This window comes from Plodia interpunctella, chromosome 16 (genome assembly GCF_027563975.2).
Source record: "Plodia interpunctella isolate USDA-ARS_2022_Savannah chromosome 16, ilPloInte3.2, whole genome shotgun sequence".
Classification (NCBI taxonomy): domain Eukaryota; kingdom Metazoa; phylum Arthropoda; class Insecta; order Lepidoptera; family Pyralidae; genus Plodia; species Plodia interpunctella.
In genome coordinates this window covers 8,716,413-8,742,585 of record NC_071309.1, presented here as the reverse complement: position 1 = coordinate 8,742,585, position 26,173 = coordinate 8,716,413, and the positions used below count along the sequence as shown (strand labels likewise).

Below are 26,173 nucleotides of genomic sequence, written 5' to 3'. Positions count from 1 at the left end.
TTTATTTTTCAAAATCATTTATTTACATTGTTGGAACTGATTTTACACGTGTTTACACGTCCACATTTATTTTGATGTATGGTGATTTGCAGTTATTGGAGACACAAATGATTCAACCTGGTTGTGACATTATACATAATAACGCGTAACATTTTCCCTCAACTTCGTCAATTAAAAAATATGTATTTTTTTAATAATTTTTAACCTCAGAAGCAATGTTTATGCCCAATTTCGTGGTGTAAAGGACAATAAATGTAAAGAGACCACGCCACGAAAGAAGTCCCGCGGCACTTGTGGAACTATCAATAACAGATCGGCCACGTTGCTGTTGTAACGCCGCTTCTGAAGCATACCTTTCGTGGTCGTGACAGGGTCATAGATGGCTATCGAAATAGTGCCTTGTGACAATTCAAATCACAACTTGATTGATATGGAACAACATTAACTAACAAAATATCAGTTCATTATACAATGCAATGAGGCTTTGAGCATTTTAAGAAAGTTGAGTACGCAGGCGTTTTACAATATGCTCAGTACATACGTTACCGCTAGCACAAAAAAATATATTGTGAATCAAAAATCTAATCGACTTTCCGTACAAGTCCCATCAGCTGATCAGACCTATGTAAGGATGAGTTTAAAAATTGCTGCGTGCTGGAAAAATAGTTCCGTCATCCAAAACTGCTGTGGAAATTTTTAATGTTATTTCAAAAATTACCCTATATAGCAGTTGCAGTGAGAAGTGTCGTTATATACATAATTATTAAACAAACTGTTCCGTCAGCTCGAATCTGTGAACTTACACTAATTAAATACCACCATCATATTTAAAGTTTTTATTACCAATTTGAAAGCATATACTATTTTTAAAAGATCCTGTATGTTTTACACAAGGCGGGATTAAAATTCGTGCGAATAACACATTCCCACCATGGCCTTTCGGATTAGGTTGTTTTGGAAGCTAAATTTCTAGTGTACGTTACTCCAGCTAGAAAGTATCTCCTACAGTATGAGTGGAACGTATAATTAGTGCCTCATCAGCTATGTATGTGCCCGGCATAAGAAATTGGTGCCTGTTGTAGTTTTTACTATTTCTGCTGGAGTAACATTGTTCTGGCAGGAAAATTTTAAATTAATCAAGTGTGTCACTAGTGAGAAATATTGTTCGTGGTCAGGAAGTATGTGCAGTTCTTTCTAGCGTATTCCTGTATTTTATTCCGATATAAACCAACTCTCACTGATATGTTATTTTGCTAGCTAGAGCTAATACCGTATTTTGCAAATAATAGTTCACGTTTCACGTAGTTTTAACATGAGTGATAAAAAAAAAGGTAAAAATGTTAAGATTACCAGTTTAATGTTCTGCCATCCTGCTGATGTATATGCTCCAGCAATAATTAATAATAGTATAAGCAAATATTACAGCTAAAACAAATTTTCAATAAATAAATGAGCAAAATATATACGCGCTAAAGTAACATTTACAGTACTATTCTACATTTTTAAAATCTTTACTAACTACATGTTGGTATATTTATCAAATAATAATTTTAATTCAAACCTCATGGAAAGTTTGATACGAGAGCAAGCGATATCAATTTCATGTGATGAAAGGAAATTAAATGTCAAGAATAATCAAGCCTCCTTTTAATTATTAACAAAAATACACATATAATGTTAAATTGAAAACGCATATGTCCTGGGGTGCTATTTTTGAAATGCTCGAGTTCGAAACTTTGACAAATCATGCATTTCAAAATAGTACTCCTGTTCTTGAAGAACACAAAAAAAATGTAACAAAACGCGTTATTCAGCTATCACATTGAATTCGCTTAATTAATAACTAACTATTTAACAAACGAAACATTTTTAATATTTTTTTATTTGACATCATCGTAGAACAGTATAAATTCCAATAGTGTTCTGGTTATTATTTGTAATATTACAAAAACCTCGTGTTTTAAAAAGTTTTATCTTCAGTAGGTATAACACAATTACCAATTATAATATTAAAATATATAAGTAGACGTTACATAAACTTTTCTAATATACTATTTAATTCTTCAAACAATAACTTACATCACTTTACAGTCGCTGGTTTCGAATATAAAAGCATAATAAAATAAGGGAGCCAATCGCATTAAGTTACCCTGCACGGACCTAAGCAGCAATGTATTTGGATACATTGATTTTTTTACAGAAAGCAATGCACATAATATAGCTAAACTAATCTCTATTATTATTATAAAGAGGTAAGCGTTTGTGAGTTTGTATGTTTAAGGCAGATAATCTCCAAAACTATTTGTTCCCGTGGGAATTTTGAGATAAAATAAAGCCTATCTAAATAAACAAATAAAGCAATCTTGGATAATGTACCTTTCTAATGGTGAAAAATTTTTTGAAATAGGTTCGGCAGTTTCGGAGATTACCCGCCTCAAACATACAAACTCACAAACGTTTACCTTTTCATAATAGTAGTATAGATAAGGTATCGCGGCGAAAAGGTTATGCTAAATGACCAATTTTATTTCTATAATCAATTGATACTATTACGTACGTATTTTTATGAAAGTAACGGTTGAATATAAACGCGAAAGTGAGTTTGATTTTTCTCAACTAAGCTTAAAGTTAGGAATACGAAGAACATAGATTAACATTATAACGATTTTATCTAGGAAAAAGCATTTTGAAATTCCGAATTCGACAGATTAATATGTCATAAGAAATTTTCAAAACTGTAAATATTGTTTGGCCAAAAGAATTTTCTGATACTGCCAACATGTAACATTCAGTCAATAATATTTTTTAAAAATACACCAAATGATATCGAAATACAAGAAAATATTTTACTTCTGGGGGCTTACCACCATCTCTTACCGCGATCCACTTTACGACCTAAACTGAACTGCATCGCAAATTCGTGCCATTGACCTAATTTTTATTATGAATGCGATTTATTGCAGGTGCCTAAATTGAACTGAGTTGCTTTGGAATCGTTCTGTAAAAGTCGATGGTAGTAAAAATTTAAACTGAAATATGTTTTTTTGTGAAGTTAATTTTTATTTTTGTATTTCAACATAAGTTTATTTGGCGGATTTTCAATAAAATTGACTCAACTTAGTACTTATTCTGTAATAACAATGATTTCACTAGACTATCATGTTCTGTTCAAACGCCATAGACAGTATTAATGGCCCGTGGCATTAAAAGCTAAATTCTCCACACACTAGGTATATCGCAGGTTAAATTTTTGCATGAATCCAAGATCTAAAATAATAAATTATAATGACATTTTATGAACGTTCTCAAAATTATGTAGCACCTTTCTGTATTATCCTTTTCGCAAAGTATTGTATGGTTCAGGCAAATTTTTTTGTATATCCAGCCTATAGTTTCTCAATTTTTCTACATTGACTTATTTAGTTACCTCAATATAAGCTTTTATGTCGAAATCTCAATTGTTTTCCTTCAAACAAAAGAAAACCTTTTTATATGACTCCCAAGAAGTGTACAAATGAATGGGCTTTCATAGTTTTTATTTACCAATAGTAATTCTGATAACATTGATCCCTGTTTTATCTTATATTGTTCGTCACAAACACTCATTCTGAATGCCTTGAATGCATTTTGAACGGCCAACCAACGATAATCTGAATATTTCTAAGAAACCCGTTAATTTCATAGCCTATGTTGCTAACGACGAAATTGGATTCTTTTGTATTAACGTGGTGTTTTCTGAATTGAATATATATATATATATTTTTATGCGCCCATTATGGCCAGTTTAACCTATCTGCTTTTAAAAACTTATTTGTTTTCATTTAGTCGTCACAATTGTAGTAGACTTTTGACTTTTAGAGCAAACAACAAATAGTTTTGGTTGTGGACGCTTTAAGATGTAATGGCGTTTGACAAAAAAATTAATGGCAAGTTCTTAAAGTTCCACAAACCTATGTTCTAGAAAAGAGTTCACTTATTTTCATTAAAATCTGCACTACCTTTGATTTCAATGACTCAAAAAAGATTTGATTTTTTTTATCTCAAAATTTACATGAAACAATACCTTTTTATATAACATTTGATTTTTTATTCAGCATATAGATAATTATGACATCATTTTTATTTATTTTAAATAATATATTACACACAATTATGTGATATTTGGATTTATAGAGGGACTTGAAATACACAGCGGCACAAATAAATCTATCCGAGTGATCACTTCTAATTTCTTCACCGGACGAGTGTATACATAACAATTGAACTGTGCAAGTTCAATTGTTATGTATACATAGTTACTGTTATTTTCTAGACCTTTAACACTAATCATATCCGGATGGTCTTAATTATTCAAACAATTGAATTTGCTCATTTACCGTTATTAAATAGACATTCGACCCAAAATTGAACACTATTCACACTCTCAGATGGTCTTAATTGTCATTCTAACAGACGTAGAAGGTTCTAGAAGACGAAACAATTGAACACTTCATATCCGGATGTTCTAATTATTGTTTCTAACAGACATAGAATGTGATAGAAGGCGATGCGGACGTTTCGCAACAACCGAACACTATTCAAATCCGGGTTAGTGTTAATTATGTTTCCAATAGAGGTGTCAGGGCCTAGAAGGCGGTGCAGACGTTGCCGTCAGCCTGGAAGTCGCCGTCGCCGTCGCCGTCAGCGGCGGGCGAGGCGCGGCCGCGCCAGGCCGAGTACAGCGTCGGCAGGAAGTCGTGGAACAACGTGCTGCGGACTTTGGAACTGTTCTCGCGGACTTGCTGGAATTATAAAATGTTATAATTTTATTCATTGCCACACTGAATTCCATTAGTGTTTATGAAATTGTACATACCATACGCTACACAGTAATACATTTGATTATCCTATTTTAAAAATAAGTAAAGTGCCGGTACAATGTTAATTTTTTAAATGTTTACTTTAAAAAAAAGATTATTTATTAAGAAAATGTGCGACACTAATGAAACGGTAACGCCCATCGCATTCAAATAGTCGAGAAATTCACCCTTTAACGACATAATATGTTAGGCTTAAATAGTAAAATTGTTGGTTGAAAAACCAAGAATGAAATGCGCGCAACACGATTTAAAAGAATAGAATCACTACACAGTATAAAACACGAAGTCTGTCCCTATGTATGCTTAGATACTTAAAACTACGCAACGGATTTTGATGCGATTTAAAAATAAATAGTGTGATTTCTGACGAAGGTTTAGGTATTAATAATTTATTATGGTATTACCCGAGCGAGGCCGGGACGACCCGCTAGTATATTATATAACAATCAAACATATATGAAATTATATCTAGACATTGGTTATGGACAAGATGCATGCATGAAGATAGTAGTATCGATATCGATCAATTCAAACAGTATTGGTGTAATGGTTAAAACGCGAGCCTGTAAATCGAAACGTCCCAGGTTCGAATCTGTTCCGCTTTCACGGCTATACCACTGGACCCAATTTAATGAAATTTGGTATGCATATATAGCTAAAGACGAAAAAGGAAGTAAATGGAGGAGGCCTATATTTTTAGAGGGGTTTCTATAAATCTTAGTTTATGATTTTTTTTAGAACAAGATATAAATATTTATGGAAAATAAAGAGGCTTTATTATATTAGGTCCTTACATATGAAATTGGCGTTTGGTATAAGAGGAACAAAAAGTCGAATATTTTTTAATATAATATATTTATTTAATCAAAGTAAGAACCATTATTATCTATGCACTTTTGCCTTCTCATAGGTAGTTCATTGATCCCTTTACTAAAAAAACCATTCGGACGGGAATCAATAAAATCTTTGAAGGCAGTTTGGAATGCCCTACCGTAGTTAAATATTTCCCTTGGAAGAAGTTATCCAAATTTCGAAAAAAGTAGTAATCTGTTGGAGCAGAGAATCCACTTTTCATCACAGGTTTCATTTAAAAACCCTTCATTATTGTGCCGGTTAGATAATGTAACGCAGCAGTCGACACGCGTTTGCCGGTTTGCTTCACTCAATTCGTGAGGTACCCACCTTTCAAGATTCTTAATCTTCCCAATTTGCTTCAAGTGGATTAAAATAGTTTTATCACTAACAACGAAGCCTGAAGATAACTCGGACGTGGTTTGCGATGGATCCGCTTCTACATTAGCATTCAATTCTTCATTATCAACTAGGGTCTCCGGCCGTCCACGGGGCTTCTTCTGCAGGTCGAAATTTCCAGAACGAAAACGATGGAACCAAAAACGCACTGTGTTTTCTTTTGCGACACGACCGCCATACACATCATTAACCCTTCCAGCCGTTTCCGCAGCACTGGTGCCACGGTGGAACTCGTACTCGTAAATAACGCGATATTTCAAGTTTTCAATTATGTAAACTGAGTGACGCAAACAGAAAAATCAGAAGAAAAAAAAAACAAATTAATGACGGTTAACGAAACACAAATAAATGTGTAAATTGCTGTATAAATTTGAATTCGGAATTCCTAACCAAAGAGGAGAAATTCGTGATTAAAGTGGCCAGTACAACAAAACGCCATTTTCATATGTAAGGACCTAGTTGAAGACCCTCGTACAAATACAGGCATTTTTTTTTTCTAAAATCAAAAACCCCAAATCTACTGGAAGAGATTTCATTTGAAATAAGTAGCAACCTTGTATTCATTTTTATAATGAAATTTATATTGGAAGTTTTTTGTGTACATAAATTGTTAAATAAATAACCCCCAAACGACTATATTGGGGGTTGACATTTTAAAAATCATCTCCATTCGGGTTTAGCAGAGAGATTGACGCGGTGCCGCCATACCTTCTCCAACCCGTCGTGTTGCGGGTCGGCGGCGCGGCGCGGCCACCACAGCTTCACGTCGCGGTCCAGCCCGCTGCTGGCCAGCACGGGGCAGCGCGGGTGACCCTCTACGCAGTTCACCTGCAACACGCCAGTTGACAACGTCACTCTTCATACTCGTATTCCTCATGGCTGAGGGTCGTGCTCATTACGTGGAATTAAACACACACAACAACTTTCTTGGCATTAGTAATGGAGTGGTTTGCCATTGCCTTCTCCATTTCACACACAAGTTAATAATCGACCAGTGTACAGGTTTCCTCACGGTGTTTTCCTTCACCGGAAGCAAATGGTGGTCGATGAAAACATACATGAGTCAGATTTGTATACAAACTCATGTGGCACGAGTAATAGGATTCGAACCTGGGACCTTTTGATCCACAGGCGGGCGTCTTAACCATTACGCCACCACCGCTTCCACGTCACACTATTGTCAAAAATATATAGGGCGTAGGGGCGCAGCTCCCGTGGGAATAAAGACAAAGTTAATTTATTTGCAAGAACATGAGTTTACATTTTTTTACAATGTGGTGTTAAACTTAATTCTACATGTTTCACCGTCCACGGGTATGCAAATTTATATTCGGAATTTCGGGATGAAAGTACCCTATATGTTATTCTAGGTTATGTTCTACCCGTCTACCAAATTTCATAACAATCCGTCCAGTAGATTTTGCGATTTTGCGTATTATGCTACTCTCTCTCTCTCTGCTACTCACGCAATATCTACTGTGTTTAGGCGTTTGTTTGTGCGTTAGTGTTTTTGCGGAAGTTCACAACCTCACAAACTTTCTCATTTCTGTAGGATCTAGATAAAATAGATATATTTAGGTTCATTATGATAATTCATAGACTGTAACCATCGAGCTGGATCATTAGGCGATCATTTAAAGACAATTTTCAAAAATATTAAATTATAAATACAAACTCAACCATCGTAAAAAAACTAAAATTTTGTAACAACTTTTATTAAGAACTCATCCAAAGGTTGGCTGGAAGAAATTGCATTACGGATAAGTCCGCCTTTGCACTCATTATGTATGAATATCTTGTTGTAACTTATAACTCCTTTGTGTATGATGCAATAAAGATCTATCTATCTATTTATCCTCATAAACGTAATATTTAATGTAGCTATAGCGTGTTTGGTAAGTTACCTACTATTTAAGTGCAACTCACTGCATTTTTTTGTGTAGATGCAAAATAGAGCGGAGAGTGACATGGCATAAACAACTAACTTTCAAATTCAAATCATTTATTCAGAAATTAGACCTTCACAGGCACTTTTTCTCGTCAATTTTTTATATTTATAGTTATTTCTCACAAGTTACAAACTACTGGCATTTCGGAACGACCACTGTTGAGAAGAAATGGCGAAAGAAACTCAATTGAACAGTGGTGGTCCCCATCATCAAGGTATATCAAAATAGGTTATTATTGTGATCCGAGTGCTGATTATATATATATATATATATATATATATATATATATATATATATATATATATATATATATATATATATATATATATATATATATATATATATATACAATTAACTTACATGAAAATATATGAGAAACGAGATGACCAGTTCCCTCTGGCAGCACCCGTTCACGAGTTGACGCATGGGACAGCCATCGCGTAGCTCAACCATAATAGAGGGAACCTCACGACCCGGCCCACGGCCGTATCCGTATCAATAATACAATATACATACCACTCCGTTTTCATCTCCTTTCAACCATTGGACTATAGCTTCACTCTTCTTATCCCATATGTAGATATACGAGCAATCTGATCCGGACACCACATATTCGCTGTTGGGTCCGAAGAAGGCAACTCCTTTGAAGGTAGCACTGTTTCTGTGGCCGCTGTAGCGATGCGTGTAACCGTCCTTGATACCACTCGTGTCTTCTCTGGAAAGAAATACTAAATTATATTTTTGATACATGCTTTTATTGTTGTTTTGCCTCTGAACCGGGAGGTCCCGGGTTCGATCCCCGGTCGGGTCATGATGGAAAATGATCTTTTTCTGATTGATAAACATCCAAGGTCCGGAGTCTTGGATGTTTATCTATATATGTATTTGTTATAAAATATAGTATCGTTGAGTTAGTATCCCATGACACAAAAATTAAAACTTACTTTGCGGCTAGCTCAATTTGTGTAATTTGTCCTAATAGATTAATATTTATTTATTTATGTCATAATTCAATATGGCACACTTTTACTTATATGTCAATTGAATAAAACTCAGTGAACATCCGAATCGACATGAATTTTGTTAGCCCAGTTCCATAGCCGAATTTTGTTAGCCCAGTTCCATAGCCGTATTCCCTTGATCGAATTTTACAATCTGCGCGGAAGAAGCAGCTGGCACAATGATTTTTTTCGTATACAGATTTAGCTTGAAATTAAAGCAATAAACTAATATGTTGTAAAACCAATACTCACTTGTCGTAAACATCCTTCTTGGTATCGAATAGGTATATATCCTCGTCGTTGTACGAGCCGAGTATCTCTGATCCGTCGTGGTTGTAAACAGCACACGTCATATGCATCATTGCGTAGCGCGCGGCCTTCTTCTGACCGTTCTGGAAGATATACAGCAGATTGTTGAGTACGTGCAACTTTGACGTAGGTACTTTAATAAATTATGTATGCATTACGGCCAACATATGCATACTAACATCATAAATGCGAAAGTCTGTCTGTTCCGCTTTCACGGCTATACTGCTGGACCGATTTTGAAGAAAGTTGGTATACACATAGTTAAGGCTCCCATTCAAACATAGGTAGACGTACCCTTTGATGTAGGAAAGTGCCGGGGCAGTGCACGAACATGCATTTGCACGTAGCTACGCATCCACACAATCCATAAAAAATCTTTTACAAAGAAGATTCTTTGAAATACAGTTGTCGCTGTGAAGAGAAGCTGCAATTGGTTGTCACCTGGTGCAGGAAAGTGGCGGGGCAGTACATGAGCAGCGGTTTGGTGGACTTCCGGCGGTCGTAGACGCGCACAAACTTGTCCCGGCCGGCCACCGCCAGCTCCCGCGGCTGCAGCGGGTGCCCGCTCACGCTGTACAGCGGGATCGTGTGCTTCTGGTCGCGCACTTGAAACAGCCTGACGGACATCATCGCTTTAATGTTTTAAACTAAGTTGTGACCTACGTGACAAATCTGTATGTATAAAACTCTTGCGTTACTGACTGACTGACTGACTGACTGACAGACAAAACTACTGGGCGTAGGAAGCTGGAATTTGGCATGGTTCTGGGAAGTGTAGGTGAGCAACAAGAGAGGATTTCTGGAAATTATACCCCGAAGGGGGTGAAAAGGGTGAGAAACTTTCATATGAAAGCTCTACACCGTTGAAGTTAGTGACTTGAAAATTTGGATTTTAGTTGTTTACAACAAATGAATAACGTATTTCAGATTTTTCAAAAGAATGACCGAGATTTTTCTATGAAATTCACGCGGGCGAAGCCGCAGGCAAAAGCTAATAATAACTAAGATTATAAATGCGAAATAAAGTTTGGCACCAGTTTACGCTCTACCATCTTGAAACTACTCTACCATCTTTTGTATACATGTAATTTGAAGTACGAAGAAAATAACTATTTCCGTGGTAAATTAATAAATTTATGCGGGCGAAGCCGCGGGTAAAAGCTAGTATCCTGGTAAACTTCTAACATCACAAACTTTTACATGAATAAGCTGAAAATGTATAATTATTGGTACCATCACTTGGATGACATCCTATTCATGTTTATCATCAACTAGTTGCCCGTCCCGGCGTCGCTCGGGTAAAAACATAATGAAGCGGACAACTAGCTGTTTACGTCATACCCCCCTACCCCCACCCCTAGTCGTTACTCATATCAATACTGGTGTATGATGTCATGTGTAAAAATTTCATATAATAAAGTTAGGGCCCCGCGAGGGTCAGTTGCAGAGTTCAGTGCAGTTCAGTTCGCTTTGTAAATCAGTACTCATAAGAAGGAAAATCAAGAAGAAAAATTGTTTTAAATCAAGACAGTCCACAATACATAATAAATCAAACACTTAAACCGGGAGGTTTAAGTATCACGAATGACACTGTCTATTAGTGAAACCTAATTTTATTTCCCAATTTAAATAACCTTTGATTTGTCTTCTACGTCGTATGTGTGTCCTCAAGCCACGCAACACCTGATGTTAAGTGGTCACCACAGCCTATGGACGCCAGAAACACTGGGGTGACACACGCAATTAAAATAGAAGGTTCCCTATAAATCGTATCAGGACACATGCGCGAAAAAAATTGGGTGAAAGACACATGCGCGAAAGACATATGCGCGCAAAGACACATACGCTCAAAGACTTGCGCGCAGACTCATGCGCGAAAGGCATATGCGCGCAAGACATTTGCGCGCAAGACTCATGCGCGCAGACTTGTGCGCGAAAGGCAAAAAAGTGGTCAAAGGATGACTTTCTGAAAAAATGTTACGTACAAACGTTGCTCTCCTTGGACGTATCTATCCACTGAGATAATAAAAAGGGGAGTTTTATGGCAAGATAAATTTGAAAAAAAATTGCCTTATCTTCTTATGTTCTCAGCTATTTACTTAACAGATTCGGTTTACAATACAATACAACGCAACATTGTTTACGCGCAAGTTTCTTTTGCGCATGTGTCTGCGCGCAAAAGTACTAAACTCTAGTTAAATGAGTGTGAAAAGAAATAACGAATAGGTAAAACTCAAAATTTCGATGAGTAGACAGCTCAGCGGTAAACACCATTGAATTCACGTTGTTACTGTTGATGGTTCGAATCCTGAACTTCGATTATTTGAATTAAGTTTGATTATCTATATAGGGTGATTTCTGAGAAAGATTTATAGCGAAGCCGGGACGGGCATAAAATAGGGAATCGCACAAGTGACCTGGTGGGATGGTCTTCCCTGACGTCGCACTGCATGACGAGCCCGTCCTCGGCCGCGGACAGCACGACGTGCGGCTCGCACGCGCTCACGTGCAGCTTGTGCGCCGCGCGCGCGTGCGACGTCAGGCGGCGGCGCGACGCGGCTGGGCCGCCGCTCGGCGGGCATTGCACGAGGCGGACCTTCACAATTATTTTACAAATTCGTGTAAAATAATAATATCGACCAATTAAGGATTAGATCCAACATTGTAAATTAAATTCAAATTAATAGCATTCAAATTCAAATCAACAAAATGACGACCTCCGTGGCCTAATGGTCATCATACCTGTCTGCTACACTGGAGGTCCCAGATTCGATTCTATAGAATATAATTTTCTGTCTAAATAATTGTGGTACTTATGTACGTATAATAAATGTGTGAGGTACATTGAACAAACAAAGCATCGTTACTAGTTTTTTGGATCTAGCTACAAGTGATGTGTATCATCCTGACTTGAATAAAGAAATTTAAAAGAGAAATTTCCATGGAGAACAGCTAAATCAGTTTATTACCTGGCCATCCCTAGCACAAGTGACGATGTTGATCTGGCTCTCCGCGTTAAGATATAGGAACTTGCTTTGGAACACGTTGGACTTGTGTCCCGTCTTGATCGACTGCAAGGCGATATTCCGCGCCCAGTCCCATACTATTACTTGTGTGTCGTCCGACCCTGATGCTAGGAGGTGGCCTGGAAAATTGTGCGTCTTTAAATTCTATCTTATTTTCGCGAGATACCATTTCCATTCAGGACCAGGCAACATACAGAATAAAACCTGAGAAATTTTGAAAATTCGGCTATGATTTTACAGCTTGCCTGACTAACCCTCCTTGGTTAACACTGTTTAGCTGCCAATGGGAAAATTTCTACGGCGAATTCACACTTCATGTAAACTAGCGACTTATATCGGTCCTGACAGAAGGAGCAAACCCAACAGTTGGCCATTTGTAATTTATTTATATAGAATAGCTTGTATTGCAAGTGTTCATAGGATGCGGTGACCACTTCCCATCAGGTACACCGCCTGTTTTCCTATTTAGATCTATAGAAAAATATTTATTAATTAATTACATACCTTCCGGGTGAAAATTTATTGAATTAACACATCCTCTATGTTCATTAAGATGGTGAAGTTTGTCCAGCCTGTATATAGAGTGCAGTGAGCCGTAGAACCTTTTCTCAAACATCACATCGTATTTTCCCGTTTTGCCACACGGAAATGACAGGCCCATCTCGCGGTTTATTATTTCTGTACAAAATAGAATCAGCATCAATCATACTTTTTATACATCATTTGCGCGAAAGACATTTGCGTGCAAGACACCTTTAAATCATCAATATGTATTAATTATCAAGAGTACCAAACTCTCGTTGCACTAAACCAAATCTATTAGCTGAGAATATAAGTGTCTTTGCGTGCAAGTGTCTTTTCGCGCAAAAGGATTCCCGCAAGCGTCTTTCGCGCATGTGTCTTTCGCGAAAAAGTACTGAATTCGTGATAGAATTGTAAAAAAATATGTATGATCTAGAGAAAAATTATATATTTAGAATCATTATAATAATCATAGACTATAACAATGCAGCAAATTTAAAATTGGTTGTCCATTTTCAAAAAGTATGAAAAATTTCCCCACTCTCTTTCCATGTCTATAGTTTAACAAAAACAATACCTCTACATATCTGGTATGTGTGTTTGGGTCTTTCCTTCAAAACAATATTGGATTCATTATTCTCATCATTGTTTCCATCTTCGAACCGGGACCACACGAGGTTGTCACTGTCAGTGTCATCCGATTGCCTGACAATGTCATCTGTGCCGTCAGTGTTATAACTATCATTGCTTTCTGAGCTGGATGGGGAGCTCCTGTAAAAAAAAAAGCTTTTATTACTAGGAAAAACAATAAAAATAAAAAAAGAGGGGAAATTAATATATAATGTATTTTTTTTAAAGTTCAAAGTAAAAAAAAAACTCATCATGAATTAATTTATATGAAAAACATTGACTAAATAATGGGTAATGAATAACCGCAGAAACTGTTCCAAACTGAAAAATCTACATTGGAATCAAACAAGAAAACAAATTTCACACATGTATATATTATTTTACTTTACTTTAAAATTAATAGATATGAATCTATTTTTAACAATGTCAACCAATGATGAAGTCACATCAGATAAAATATTAATTTCATATTTATTTTAACTTATCTATTGCTCCTAACAATCTTTTGGGCACTACCCACTCAGTAAATCATAACAAAATAGACAATTTATCTATTAAATAGGAATATCATTCACAAATATTTGTTATATAGTTTCCTTGTGAAATGATTGACAGTTGTTATACAATTTTTACCACAACAATTCTCCATAATGTGATTCTATTTGAAAATATTAACTTAAAACAAAATAATGAATTTTTCAAATATAAAAACCAATATGGCTAGGAACTAAATACAATAGAAAAAAAATAATTTAAAAAATTTCACCTCTGATAGGTATGTCAAAATTAGGAATGGTACTCACCCACCACTTGGGGACAATTCAGATACTGAACCACTAAGATATCTGTGGAAGTCTTCATTATCTCCTTCAGAATTACTAGTATCCTGTCTCACATTCAGGACAGTTTCCTCCACAGACAGATCATCAGAATCCCTTGACGAGTCATTACTATCTGAATCTCTCCCTGGAGTTTTTCGTTTCCTATAATTCCTCCCTCTTTTCGGGCGTCTAATATTAAGAAGTATTGCACGGACGTTACTGCTTGATGGCGCAACATTAACTACTTCGTTCGAAGGCCCTTCCACAGCCCCATTAACTCTGTCGTCACTACTCGTGCTTTCAGACTTATCAGCAGATACCCCACTGTCTACGTTCTCATCTTTCTCCGGTTTACTTGAACCTGTAAAAAAAACAATATATTTTTGACATCAATCGTCACGTTTGTTTTACGTCACCAGATTCAAGGGCAGCTAGAGACGTTGATTACCTGAATCCTTAAGGCTCTCCTGCGAGCTCCCATCGTTCAATTTTAGCTTCTTGCCACCCATTTTAGGACTAATTGGAGATTTGTTAACTTCGTCATCGCTCGAAGGGTTATCTTCCATTGTTACTTACGCTACGGTCCTATTCTACAGCTGCTTGCTTGAGGAGGAGAACTATAAAAACAATTTTTGATTCGTTACATTTTACAGTAATTTTCAATCAACAAAACAATTTTAAATAATAATATGAAAGTAAAACTGACCCTGTTACAAGTTACAATGGAGAATTTTCTTATTTTTTTTTCCTTTGAAAATTTTGACAGATGATATGTTGTTGCCCTAGTGTTGTGCTAAATTTGTCAACTTGTTTTTTAACGTTACGTTAGTGTTTAACTCACTTTCAAGTACACGTTATACCTATGTCGGGCTACAGATGAAAGACATAGCAATTTACAATACCTCGCATCAACAATTATTTGGGAGTCAGTACTACCATTACTTACATTAGAAAAACAAGCCAGTTTCATACTCATTCTATAACGTACTTTGTATGCAAGTAAACCCTTTTGTACAGAGTAAATGCGTATTTTGCCATAGCAGTCTGATTTGGGCTATTTTAGGTTGAAGATATACAACCAATCAAATCTAATGTTTACTATATCTGTATTCTGTGGTTTGATTGAACACATTTTAAATTACATTTATACAGCATTTTTGTATTTTAAAATTTCTCGTTTTTAACGTTATAATAGCTATAAAATAAATTATAACAAGCACACTGGAAAATGTCCCAAAAAAAAATATTGTCGTTGTCAAAGTCGACTTAACACAACAAAGACTTGGCTGTATGGTCTAGAACCCTTTGCCTCCTCAATGAAACGAGGGAATAAACAAAAAAATCAACTTAACACTCCAAATGTCAAAACAAAACCCACAATGAGTAGTGCTGCCGCACTATCGATAGTTGCAATGGAAAAAGGTCATACTATCGATAAGCCTATCAATTGTAAAGATTTAATCAATACCTGTTTTGGTGCAATACTATTGAAAAAACCAATACTATCGATAGTACTGATTGTGTTGCACTAAAACCGGCTATCGACACTATATTGTGAAAAAGCAATACTATCATCAATAGGTAGCTATTGAGCTATCGATAGTATTTTTCTCAATTTATCAATATCTACGTCTATCGATAAATGACTCTAGACTTCCCGAGTGGCAACACTGGTTGTGATGGATGTGAGTGGAGTGATTGTGAGGTTATGTTATGATTGGAATGGTGTGGTTAGGTGCCGAAGTGCTTCGTATCTTTGTTTATAAGTTCAAAGAATATTATTTATCATGGATACTCAAGACATCCTTTCCTTTATGGACTTATTAGATTTAGATGAAGACCTAATAGACACCCGGCTGAAATCTATAATGGTAAGAGACACATATACAAATAAACACTTGAAAAATGTGATCCAGTTGTTACAATATAAACATTTGATAAACCAACAAGAGGGTACCGAATGTGAGAATGAAGACGAGTGCACTTTTCTCGTAAAACTCATAAATCAATTGAACCACGATAACGAGGTAAATATTTATAAAATAACAACTCTAGTATTGGGCCTCAATGGCACCTCAATATTGAATAAATCTGAACATTTGCTGCAACAAATACTATCAGATATTAATATGCCATCAGAGAATACGCCTTACGAAAACTCCTTACTGTTAACCTTAAAATTATGTGACACAATACTAGATGCTGTGATCAAAAACAGTGAAAAGCTGACTTTGCCATTTTTAGATATGCCTGTATCAAGTATTTTACTCAGTAAAAATAATAGATTGAAGCTTCACTTTTTGACAAACACGGTGCCAAATTTATTTCATGGAGTGCAAGGTTATAATATCCTTGATATTATTTGGAACTTTATCAAACAAAATTCTAATGAGAACATTGAGATAGCATTAAAAATATTTAGTTTCCTCTCGCAGTATTACATACCAGTTGCGGATAAACACGGAAAAGTTTTATACCAATCTGAAGTGGTCTACCAAGTGGAGTTTTGGAAGATAATTTTGTCTGGTATTTGTAGTAATGATTTAACCAAGAAAAAGCTATCAGTATATTTGAGCAAAAGAGCTATAGACTGTTTAACAACTGGCAACAGAGATGTCAGTCTCCACACAGAGGGAATCAAAATATTTTCTTGGAATTGCAAACATGGGACAATATTAAAAAATGAATGGGATAACTTTTTTATACTAATAGATAGTTTGGAGGAGAAACAGAGTAACATTGTTTTGCCGTCTCTACATTTATTTGAAAAGATTGGTAATCTTGAAAAATGCTGGTTAAATTGCCCGTTTAACCTTGGATTAAGCCACGATAACACACAAGTAAGGCTTAAGACTGTAATGTACAAACTTGACACAACATTAAAGTCACTGAATGAAGCAGTTGCATTGCTGGAAGCCATTAATGATAATAATATATTTGATGATGTCACAGGATTTGAAGAGTTGAAAATTAAGATGAGAAAATTCTTCTCAAACCAACAAGCATTAGAATATGTTTTAAAATCTTTGACTTTGGTAAAGTGGTCACCTGTGCCATTATTCCATGTGAGTGAAGTGTTGGGAGATCTAGATCTGAAAGGTGTTCAATTTGATACTCAACTTATAAATGATATATTAAAGATCCCATGCAATAATGTACTTTTAAGAAAAGCTTATCATATAAATTTATTTTATTTTATAGAGAACTGTTGTAATACTGTTAATTGGAAAGACTTGTTAAGTATATTGCCACAATTCCTAGTCAAAATACCTAAACAAAAACTTTACTCAATTATAAACGGAAGTCTGGACGATGAAAACGAACAATTGAGATTTTTAAAGTCATTGACTGAGTTTAACAATAATTACGATAATTTCGAAATGTTATTTTTACATCTAGAAAAGCAGTCAAAGCATATGGCGAATTTCATTGATATAATAAAAGAAAAAGTTGGAAAAGTACAAGATACAGTAAATAGACAATATTCAGATAAGAAAGAATGCTTTTCAGATGCCTTATTCATCGCATTGTTGTATTCAAAAACAAAAACATTAGAGTCTGCTAACATGGTAATGTTTCATAAGACTTTGGGTCAAGATATGAAAGTAATTTTGCAATATCTCTTGTCTTTGATATCTAGTGATGTTACATTTGACTTAGAGGAAATATTTTTAATATCAAAAGCAATAGAAACAATCGATTGTAATGATTTGATGGAGCTTCTACTTCAGTTCTACAAGATATCTTTGTTATTATTTACTGACGAAAGATCAAATTTGGATAAAATACTCCTTGGACTGTGTAATATCAGTAGTTTAAGGAAAAATATGATTCTTGTAACACATTACAAGCACGAAATGATTAGTCTGCAACGCTTGTTCAAAATCAGTTTTGTAAATAAACAAAACAGTAGACTTGTAAATGCATTGTATGAGAAACTTTGCGAAAGTACATTTGATATTTTGAATGACGATCCGAAACATGTCAACGGTGAAGATGTTTTAGAATTTGTTGAGAGAGTAATAGAATGTGGTGGCTATGGATGTTCGTATTGGATTCTGAAAATTGTGAATGAAATGTTACCTGTACTTTGTAATGATAATAAATTTGATTTACCACAGTTTGTACACAGAATGTGGAAGGAAATAGAAGAATTGAAGTCTAATCAACAGTATGGGCCATGTATGGAAGAATTTGTAAATTTAATAATGCAGCCATGTCTGATAGATCAGCCGCTGCACAACAATACTATAACATTATACTGTAGCAAAATTATTGAAAATGCTGCAGTTAGAAACACACAATTATATTATTTAGTTAGAAAACTTATGAATTTAGAAATAAATACGGATCGAGGTCATTTAGTGTACATTTTATGTGAGATTCTAATGTATTCACCAGTGCCCAGAAAAGATCAAAGGTAATGGTATTGCAGTAGGTATAGTCAGCTGCATGTTATGTTACCTTGCATAGACTTTATGTTTCGGTAATAGGGGCGAATTTGCTATGAATTTGTATGTGTTAATATGTTGTTGACTGTACAGACTGAATGTCAAATAAATCACCAAAGTAGAATTCATTGTTGCAACTATTTCTCCACTATTGTAAGTATAACATTTGTTTTCCTTTTTCAGGATTACCGACAATTTGACGATTAACATTCTACAGGATCCCAAATATGAAGCAGCAAGCAAATGGTAAGTTTTAATACAACAGATTCTTAAAAACTTTTAATTACCCAATTTTCATTTTTTTATTATGAAATTCTTCTTCATAGTATTCCTCATGGCAGAGGGTCGTGGGTGTGCTGGTTTTCTCACGATGTTTTCCTTCACCGGAAGCAAGTGGTGGTCGATGAAAACTAATATACATGAGTTAGATTGGTATACAAACTCATGTGGTTATGTGGCTCGAGCAGGATTCGAACCTGGGGCCTTTCGATCCACAGGTGTCTTAACCATTACACCCCCACCTCTTCATTAATTATGAAATTAAGTGCCATTTATGAACATTTTTGTTCTACTCTATTTTTTTTTAAATTATATATATTAATGTTTATTTATTTTCAGTACTTCAACACATTTCAACTTCCAAATCCAGTACTCTGCCATATCTACATTATCACGGATAAAACATGCAGAAATACACAAGACAATCACATCACACATAACTAATAAAATCGACTTCATTTTTAAAAACAAGCAGAGATACCATGGTAACTCTCAGCCTCATAGAACACTGTTGATTGGTCTACAGCATTTGCTGTACACAGTTTCGTTACAGTGTGATTTAGACTGGGAATCTCTAAATGACTGGGCTGTGAAGTTATTAGCAAAGTTGCCACATCAACCCAGCGTGAGGATATGTTTGGAGTGGTTTGTTGCATTATTTTGTTATAGAAAGGTATGTTTGTTACATTATTATTTGTTGTAAACAGTTACACGTTGGGCGCCACTTGAATTAATTAAAGTTCAGATGATAGGACGTATCCCACACGTTGACCTACAAAATTTAAATGAAGTACCTAGTAAAGAGACGAGCAAGCAGATATGACCAAACTTTCCCATTTACGCTACTATCAACCTGGCTCACAGTTCAAATTCAAAATTCTTTATTCAATATAGAATGATATATACATCACTTATTTACGTCAAAAAAAAAAACTTAAACTAAGTCTACTGCCGACTTCCAAAGCGCAGGTGTAGAAGAAGCGACGCAACAAACTTCACCGCGGCCTTTTCTCCAAGGACGTCAATTTAACAAATGTAGGTCTTATAAGTACATGTCGAAAGTTATGTTTATACAAAAGCGAAAATTGCATCGAAATTCGTTGCGTAGATTAGTTGTAACTAGTGGGAAATGACAGGCGAAGAACTACTTTTCAGTGAAAGATAATAAAATGAATAATTTTTATTATATTGTAATGAAACAGATGTAACATATATTTTAAACGTTTTTACAGGGAGTAGAAATCAACCAAAAATTCGTTGAGCATTTGGATGCAAAGAAAGTTCCCATAACGTCCCGATTTATTATTATTTATTACATCATGAAGCGAAAATGTAAAACCAACTTCACAGAACGAGAGTACGAATTTGTTTTAAATCACCTTCTGTGTAATACTATGGGACCAATGTACAACGTAAGACTTTACGCGCAATGTATATGTAAACAATTATATTTGTTCAAAGATAGCTCTGAGCTTAATTATATGATGAATATAGTGAAACTAAATTGTGCTAAAGACAAAAATTGTACAAAATTGGAACAGGATTTCTTTATATCAAATTTTGATATAGAATTGGAATTAAAACCAAGTTTTATTTACCATTTTATACCAAATTACACGGAAATAAACAATGACAAAGTTTATATGGAATTGATTAGACATGATTTGAAAATCAAAAGCTCAACTAATGGTAAGAACTATTCAATTTTTTTTTTACTCTAACTTTCGATGGTAGCTTTGCCGGCGACGCCAAACCATACTGTACTCTCAGTCAAAAATCATAAAGTTCAATATAGATTGACTCCCTCCCAGCCAGATAACGTACATTAAAAATGTGAACTAAAGTGTTATCTGCAGACTTTCTTAATTTAACAAAAGGAAAGCAATCCGCTAATTTGTTGTCAATGTAAAATAAGTCTAAAGAGGACGCTTTAAAACTCACTTTTGAATGAACGTCATCTTGCCGGGTTGGAGTGGTGCGTAGTACAGACCTATGCGATAATCAGGTCGAATGTATTGACTAAAAATCATATTTTGTACTGCAGGTGGGCATTTTACTGATGAGGAGATATTCAAATTTGATTATACAAAGAACAAAGGGAAAGTGGTCGAAGCAGTTGATGGAACCGGCTCGATCCAGAAGAAGTATGTACCTTGGAAACGCATGAGCGATGTTGACGTCTGTGCTATTGATAAAACGGTAAAGTAACGTATTTTTCTGTGAATTTATTTCAAAAATTAGAATTTTACGAACGTTTTAACACTTTCGAAGTGTGTTTTTCAAACGGTTAATAGAAGAGTATGGTTTTAGGAATTCCCATGTCATGTTTAAGATGATATATAACTGCAAACTATCTATTTATTTATTCAACAAAACAGTACATTAAATATTTAAATAATCTGCCAAACTGTATATAAAATTGATACCTATATGTATGTATAACAGAAATACAGTTATATATCTAAGGGAACCTAAATCGTTAACCACTTAGATAAGTAGGAATGTATATAAAACTGTTTACTATATTTATCCTTTGCTAAGTATATATAACTCAAAAGATCTAGTCTACTAAACCGAAAACGGTGGCCACCAAACTCTTCAAAGTAGACTGTGACTACATTCTGTAATGGAAAACTGTAATACTTTGCAATAAATTCCTTTATTTAGTGTGATGATGTTGGTGGCGCTAGTGTGCAGCTATTTATCGCCCTAAATATATAAACCAAATTTTTAGTTTAATTACTTACATTTTGCTTCGAGGCGTGACTGCCTAGAATGTAAATAATACGATAAAAAAAGTAAAATATTATAAGAATTATCCTACATATATTGACTCATACAAATGTTATACAGCAATAACGTTATTTTAAACAAGCGTTTGTGAGTTTCTATATGTTTAAGGCGGGTAATCTCCGAAACTACCGAACCTATTTTAAAAATTCTTTCACCATTAGAAAGGTATATTATCCAAGATTGCCATAGGCTATATTTTATCTCAAAATTCCCACGGGAGCGAAGCCCCGGGCAACATCTAGTATATGATAAATTTGTGATAAAAAAATTAAATCTCAATTAATTAGAAAGAAACATCGAGTTGGTTGATAGTAGTGGCGTCGCTGGTAGACAAGCTTCCCAACCTGGGCGGGCTCGCGCGCACCGCGGAGGTGTTCGGGCTCCGCTCGTATGTCGTCGACAGTCTCCGCCATTTGCAGGACCCGCAGTTCCAGGCTCTCAGGTAGCTAAATCGTATCGTATCATATCAATTCCAGGGGGGGCTACCATGAAACATAAAACACGTTGCATATGTCATTGCGTCCACGCGTTCCCTCTCTCTTTTACACGATGCGGACGCGATTTATATGGGGAAAATTATATATATACCACACAACAGATGTTGATGTAGGTTTCACTTCTGTTTAGACAATTTATTTCCGAAGCGAAGTGCAAAGCCGGGCAGGATCGCTAGTTAAGAATTAAAACCATAAAAACCGCATGCAAATTGGTTCACCCATTGAAGAGCTACGGTGCCACTTACACAGACCGACAGGTAGATAGACACTTAGCGGTCAAACTTACAACACCTCTTTTTGCGTCGGGGGTTAAAAAAGACAGCATGTGGACGCCAAACAATGTATTATAGCTAAAAAACTGTAGTACAATATTAATAACTTTGAATTAAATTTGTATTTATATATTATTTCAGCGTGTCGGCCGAGCGCTGGGTGAACGTTTCCGAGGTGCGCCCTGGAGCGCCGCTCAAGCAGTACATCCAGGAGAAAAAGCTGGAAGGATACTCCATTGTGGCCGCTGAGCAGACTTCCACCAGCTGTCTTTTGAACCAATTCAGATTTCCCAAGAAAACTGTGCTATTATTAGGGTAAAACATGGACCAAATAAATAAAAAAACATACTGTGTGTCAACTTGTACAAGCTATAAAGTCACACATACGTAATGTCGGAAAAGGGCGGAGGTATGTAGAAACCGCTTGCCCTTTCGTCTGCCTCAACCCCCCGTATCGTCACACATATTTTGGTAGAAAAATAGCACTACAAGTGTTACATGTACGTGTAGTTGTGGTGAAACTAAAATTAGTAATTGTGAAATAAGATTTCAAGAGGCTTCATAATTTTTTTTGCTATTGCCCGCGGGATTTTTTTTTCACGACTCATGTTCTCTTAACTACATTTACTAAAAAAAAAAAACTTTATTTTAGACACGAGAAAGAGGGTGTTCCCTGCGATTTGCTGCCTCTAATGGACCACTGTGTGGAGATCCCTCAACAAGGTGTCGTTAGATCGCTCAATGTGCACGTCACCGCCGCCATATTTGTTTGGGAGTACTCCAGGCAACACATGCTTCAATAAGTTTAACTTTTAATGTGTCATTGTTTGGTTGCAGCAGGGCATTGCACTGCACTAGTTTGGTTATTATGTTACAGTACAGATGTCGATTTAAATTGTTCAAAAATTTCTATGATAAACTTGTGAGTAAACAATCTGATGTATGCCTTTAAATTTCCGTCTCGTACCATCATCATCTTCTCAGCCACAAGAAGTCCACTAACAGTGTTGAGCAGTCCATTATCACAGGTGGCTAAATCCATTGAAATCTTGGCAACCATTTTGGAAGCTAGATAAGTTTATATTAGAGATCCCCATGAGGCTGACATAGTCACATAAAGTGCACTGAAGCCTTGTCAAAAATTTAGAAAAAAAAAAGAAGTCTACTGTTGTACTTAGGCCTTCCATCTCATATGTAATGTCCAAAATTTGCGCATTTGTATTATAATTAACTCAACATGAACTTGTCTTATAATGAACATTGTAGGAATACTAAACTATATGATATAGAAATATATAATGTTAAAACTATATTTTGTATAGCACATTAAGGATTTCTGGTATACAATACCTGTAAGAATACGACGGAAATTAATATTAAGTTTCTGTATTAAATATAATATAACATTTATAAGTTTAAATGCCTTTTAGTGAATCCAGAAAATACATTCATTTATTTTTAAAACTGGCTGGAGTAGTCTTCATCCACTTTGAACTATTCTTTGTGTTCTGTCCTGATAGCAACAATATAGCCTTGACTTTAGTTCTACAGCTAATGTCAGATCCTTCCCAAATAAAAGTATTCAATTTTAACTGTTAACCTGCTGTGAGCAGAACAACTTGATAATCTTAGGCAATAGTGTAACTTTCACTGGTTTTACCTCAAACTCTTCTCTGTCTATTTCGATCATTACTTCATTTTCATTTTCAAGTGGTAGCAGCTCCACAGTTCTGACCGGAATAACAAAAGTGTTATTTCTTACTTTCTTTATACGACTCCAGCCTTCAGCAACAAATTCTGTATATGTATAACCATTCTTTCCTAGCATGACATTTAACGCTGGCACTTCTCCCTTATTTTCTGTTTCGATCCGGAAATCGCAGGTTTTGTAACAAAGCTCCTGTGTCGCAGAGCAATCTGGATTTTCAGACAACTGCTTATCAACTGCGGCTATCGTGTTAGGCATAAATAGGGACCATACTTTTCTAGCCTCTTTCTTTTTCTGTACAATGCAATTACTGCATCCCGCACACGGTGGAGTGTATTTTATCGTCCCGTTGCACTCCCAAGTTAAAGAGTTCTTATACCCATTGAAAATGTATGTAGCATAGTCACGAAGTGGTCCGTAAAACCAGTATTTATCTTTTTTTGCTTGAGCATCTCTGAATGCCCCATACTCTATAGAAGAGACAGCATATATGGGACGACTAGGTGTTTCTCCTTCTAAAGCTATTGGTTCTACTTTCATGGCATCCTTCCAATCTGTGTTGCCCTTTATAATTGCCATGCAAGCTTCAATCAGCTGCTTGACTTTATCTGTACCCTTGCCGCCTGGGAAGAGGGAGTTCCCAAATGTATTGGTAGCCCCAAGTGGAATAATACCAAGAGGAAACTGATTTGCATTATCATTCCTTCTTAGTAGACCTGCAAAATGATATAAACTTAGTAGGTACAATAAAACTGAATTGAATGGCTAATCTCTGGAACTATAAATCCAATTTGAAATATTCTTTCTTTGATAGCTACATTCATAAGATGGCTATAAATATTGAATTGCAAAATTAAGTGAAATGAAAATACATCTACCAAGTAAAATATATCTACCAAGCTGGCAAACAGGCACTGCTAGAGTGCACGGGAAGAGTCACCACAGCCTATCAACGCTTGCAACACAAGGGCTGCAATGTGTTGCTACTTTGTAGTCTAAGACCTTTTGGCATATTACCCTGTAATCACATTGTCTGTCTCACCCTTCAAACAGGAACCCAACAATGCAAGCACTTCTGTTTTGTGGCAGAAATAGGCATGACTTGACAATTAATTTATAGTTACGAATTATTTCTATAGAAAAGAATAAAGTAACAAACCTGTGACAGTTTCAGAAAGAGTTCCGTCACCACCGGCCACAATTATTGCTTCAGTCCCGTGCAAAGTCTCCGCTATATCCTTAGCATTGCCCTCTGAAGCCGTTTGGATTACATTGATCTGTAACCCGGCTAAATGCAGAAGCGGCTCGCAATACTTTTCAAAATCCCGTTTCGCCGTCCTTTTGTTCGCGACAGGGTTCAAAATTACAGTCACCATAGTCGGATTTCTTTCCATAGGGATCAACGCGTCTCCATACTGTGCTGCTTCTTTGCATGCTGCTCGCATTAAAACATTAATCCTATAGGAATAAAATATAGGTACTCATTTAATCGACACGAGATAAAATATAACATAACCTAAAACGAGAAAAGGCACTTACTCGTATTTTTCTTTTAGCGTAGCTCCTCCATAATATAAAGCTATAACACCAACAACAGACTTTTTCCAATTATTTCGTATTATTTTAGCAAATTTTGCTACTCGTTCCATGTTTTATTTATAGAAATAAATTATTTTATCGGATGTAAATAAAATTATATTACAAAAAACAATCAGCTGTTTCATGTCATGCTGATGTCACTGTCAGTTAATTTGTTTGACAGTGACATCAGCAACGCATATAGGCTGCGAGGAAAAAGCAAACAT

At 35.6% G+C, this 26,173-nt stretch overlaps 3 protein-coding genes across 6 annotated transcripts; 1 reads left to right on the top strand and 2 right to left on the bottom strand.

Moving 5' to 3' along the window:
* LOC128676266 (uncharacterized protein) lies at positions 1-15,178 on the bottom strand. 2 transcript variants are annotated; one of them, XM_053756283.1, is made up of 12 exons: positions 15,075-15,178; positions 14,817-14,985; positions 14,351-14,729; positions 13,495-13,688; positions 12,900-13,073; positions 12,339-12,514; positions 11,787-11,965; positions 9,811-9,985; positions 9,313-9,452; positions 8,576-8,774; positions 6,819-6,938; positions 1-4,781 (listed from the first exon to the last, which is right to left on the bottom strand). In XM_053756283.1, the coding sequence occupies exons 2-12, from the start codon at positions 14,932-14,934 to the stop codon at positions 4,626-4,628; spliced, it is 2,010 nt and encodes a 669-aa protein (XP_053612258.1). In that variant the 5' UTR covers positions 14,935-14,985; positions 15,075-15,178; the 3' UTR covers positions 1-4,625. The 2 variants fall into 2 exon arrangements, with proteins under 2 accessions (XP_053612258.1, XP_064292516.1); XM_064436446.1 differs by lacking the exon at positions 6,819-6,938.
* An 860-nt stretch (positions 15,179-16,038) lies between these two features.
* On the top strand, positions 16,039-23,601 carry LOC128676488 (uncharacterized protein). Of its 3 annotated transcripts, none has more exons than XR_010370103.1 (8): positions 16,039-18,788; positions 19,003-19,065; positions 19,438-19,771; positions 20,331-20,787; positions 21,143-21,297; positions 22,179-22,333; positions 22,802-23,069; positions 23,313-23,601. XR_010370103.1 is itself a non-coding variant. In XM_053756622.2 (8 exons), exons 1-8 carry the CDS (start codon positions 16,156-16,158, stop codon positions 23,461-23,463), a joined length of 4,122 nt encoding a protein of 1,373 aa, XP_053612597.1. In that variant the 5' UTR covers positions 16,040-16,155; the 3' UTR covers positions 23,464-23,601. The 3 variants fall into 3 exon arrangements, 2 of the variants coding, with proteins under 2 accessions (XP_053612597.1, XP_064292530.1); XM_053756622.2 differs by having other exon boundaries at positions 16,040-18,788; positions 22,802-22,975; XM_064436460.1 differs by having other exon boundaries at positions 16,056-16,239; positions 22,802-22,975.
* Positions 23,602-24,030: 429 nt separating this feature from the next.
* Mulk (Multi-substrate lipid kinase) lies at positions 24,031-26,104 on the bottom strand. The gene is made up of 3 exons (XM_053756623.2): positions 25,908-26,104; positions 25,528-25,826; positions 24,031-25,084 (listed from the first exon to the last, which is right to left on the bottom strand). Exons 1-3 carry the CDS (start codon positions 26,015-26,017, stop codon positions 24,249-24,251), a joined length of 1,245 nt encoding a protein of 414 aa, XP_053612598.1. The 5' UTR covers positions 26,018-26,104; the 3' UTR covers positions 24,031-24,248.
* Positions 26,105-26,173: the final 69 nt, after the last annotated feature.

Excerpts from the sequence above, each read along its gene's own strand:
- LOC128676266 (XM_053756283.1), bottom strand. The coding sequence starts at position 14,934 with ATGGAAGATAACCCTTCGAGCGATGACGAAGTTAACAAATCTCCAATT. Across the intron at positions 9,986-11,786 it reads AGGGAAGACCATCCCACCAG|GCTGTTTCAAGTGCGCGACC; the intron begins GTCACTTGTGCG and ends GATGTCCGTCAG. Across the intron at positions 6,939-8,575 it reads AAGGAGATGAAAACGGAGTG|GTGAACTGCGTAGAGGGTCA; the intron begins GTATGTATATTG and ends GGCGTGTTGCAG.
- LOC128676488 (XM_053756622.2), top strand. The coding sequence starts at position 16,156 with ATGGATACTCAAGACATCCTTTCCTTTATGGACTTATTAGATTTAGAT. Across the intron at positions 19,066-19,437 it reads TATGAAGCAGCAAGCAAATG|TACTTCAACACATTTCAACT; the intron begins GTAAGTTTTAAT and ends ATTTATTTTCAG. Across the intron at positions 22,976-23,312 it reads AAAACTGTGCTATTATTAGG|ACACGAGAAAGAGGGTGTTC; the intron begins GTAAAACATGGA and ends ACTTTATTTTAG.
- Mulk (XM_053756623.2), bottom strand. The coding sequence starts at position 26,017 with ATGGAACGAGTAGCAAAATTTGCTAAAATAATACGAAATAATTGGAAA. Across the intron at positions 25,827-25,907 it reads ACGCTAAAAGAAAAATACGA|GATTAATGTTTTAATGCGAG; the intron begins GTAAGTGCCTTT and ends TTATTCCTATAG. Across the intron at positions 25,085-25,527 it reads TCTTTCTGAAACTGTCACAG|GTCTACTAAGAAGGAATGAT; the intron begins GTTTGTTACTTT and ends ATCATTTTGCAG.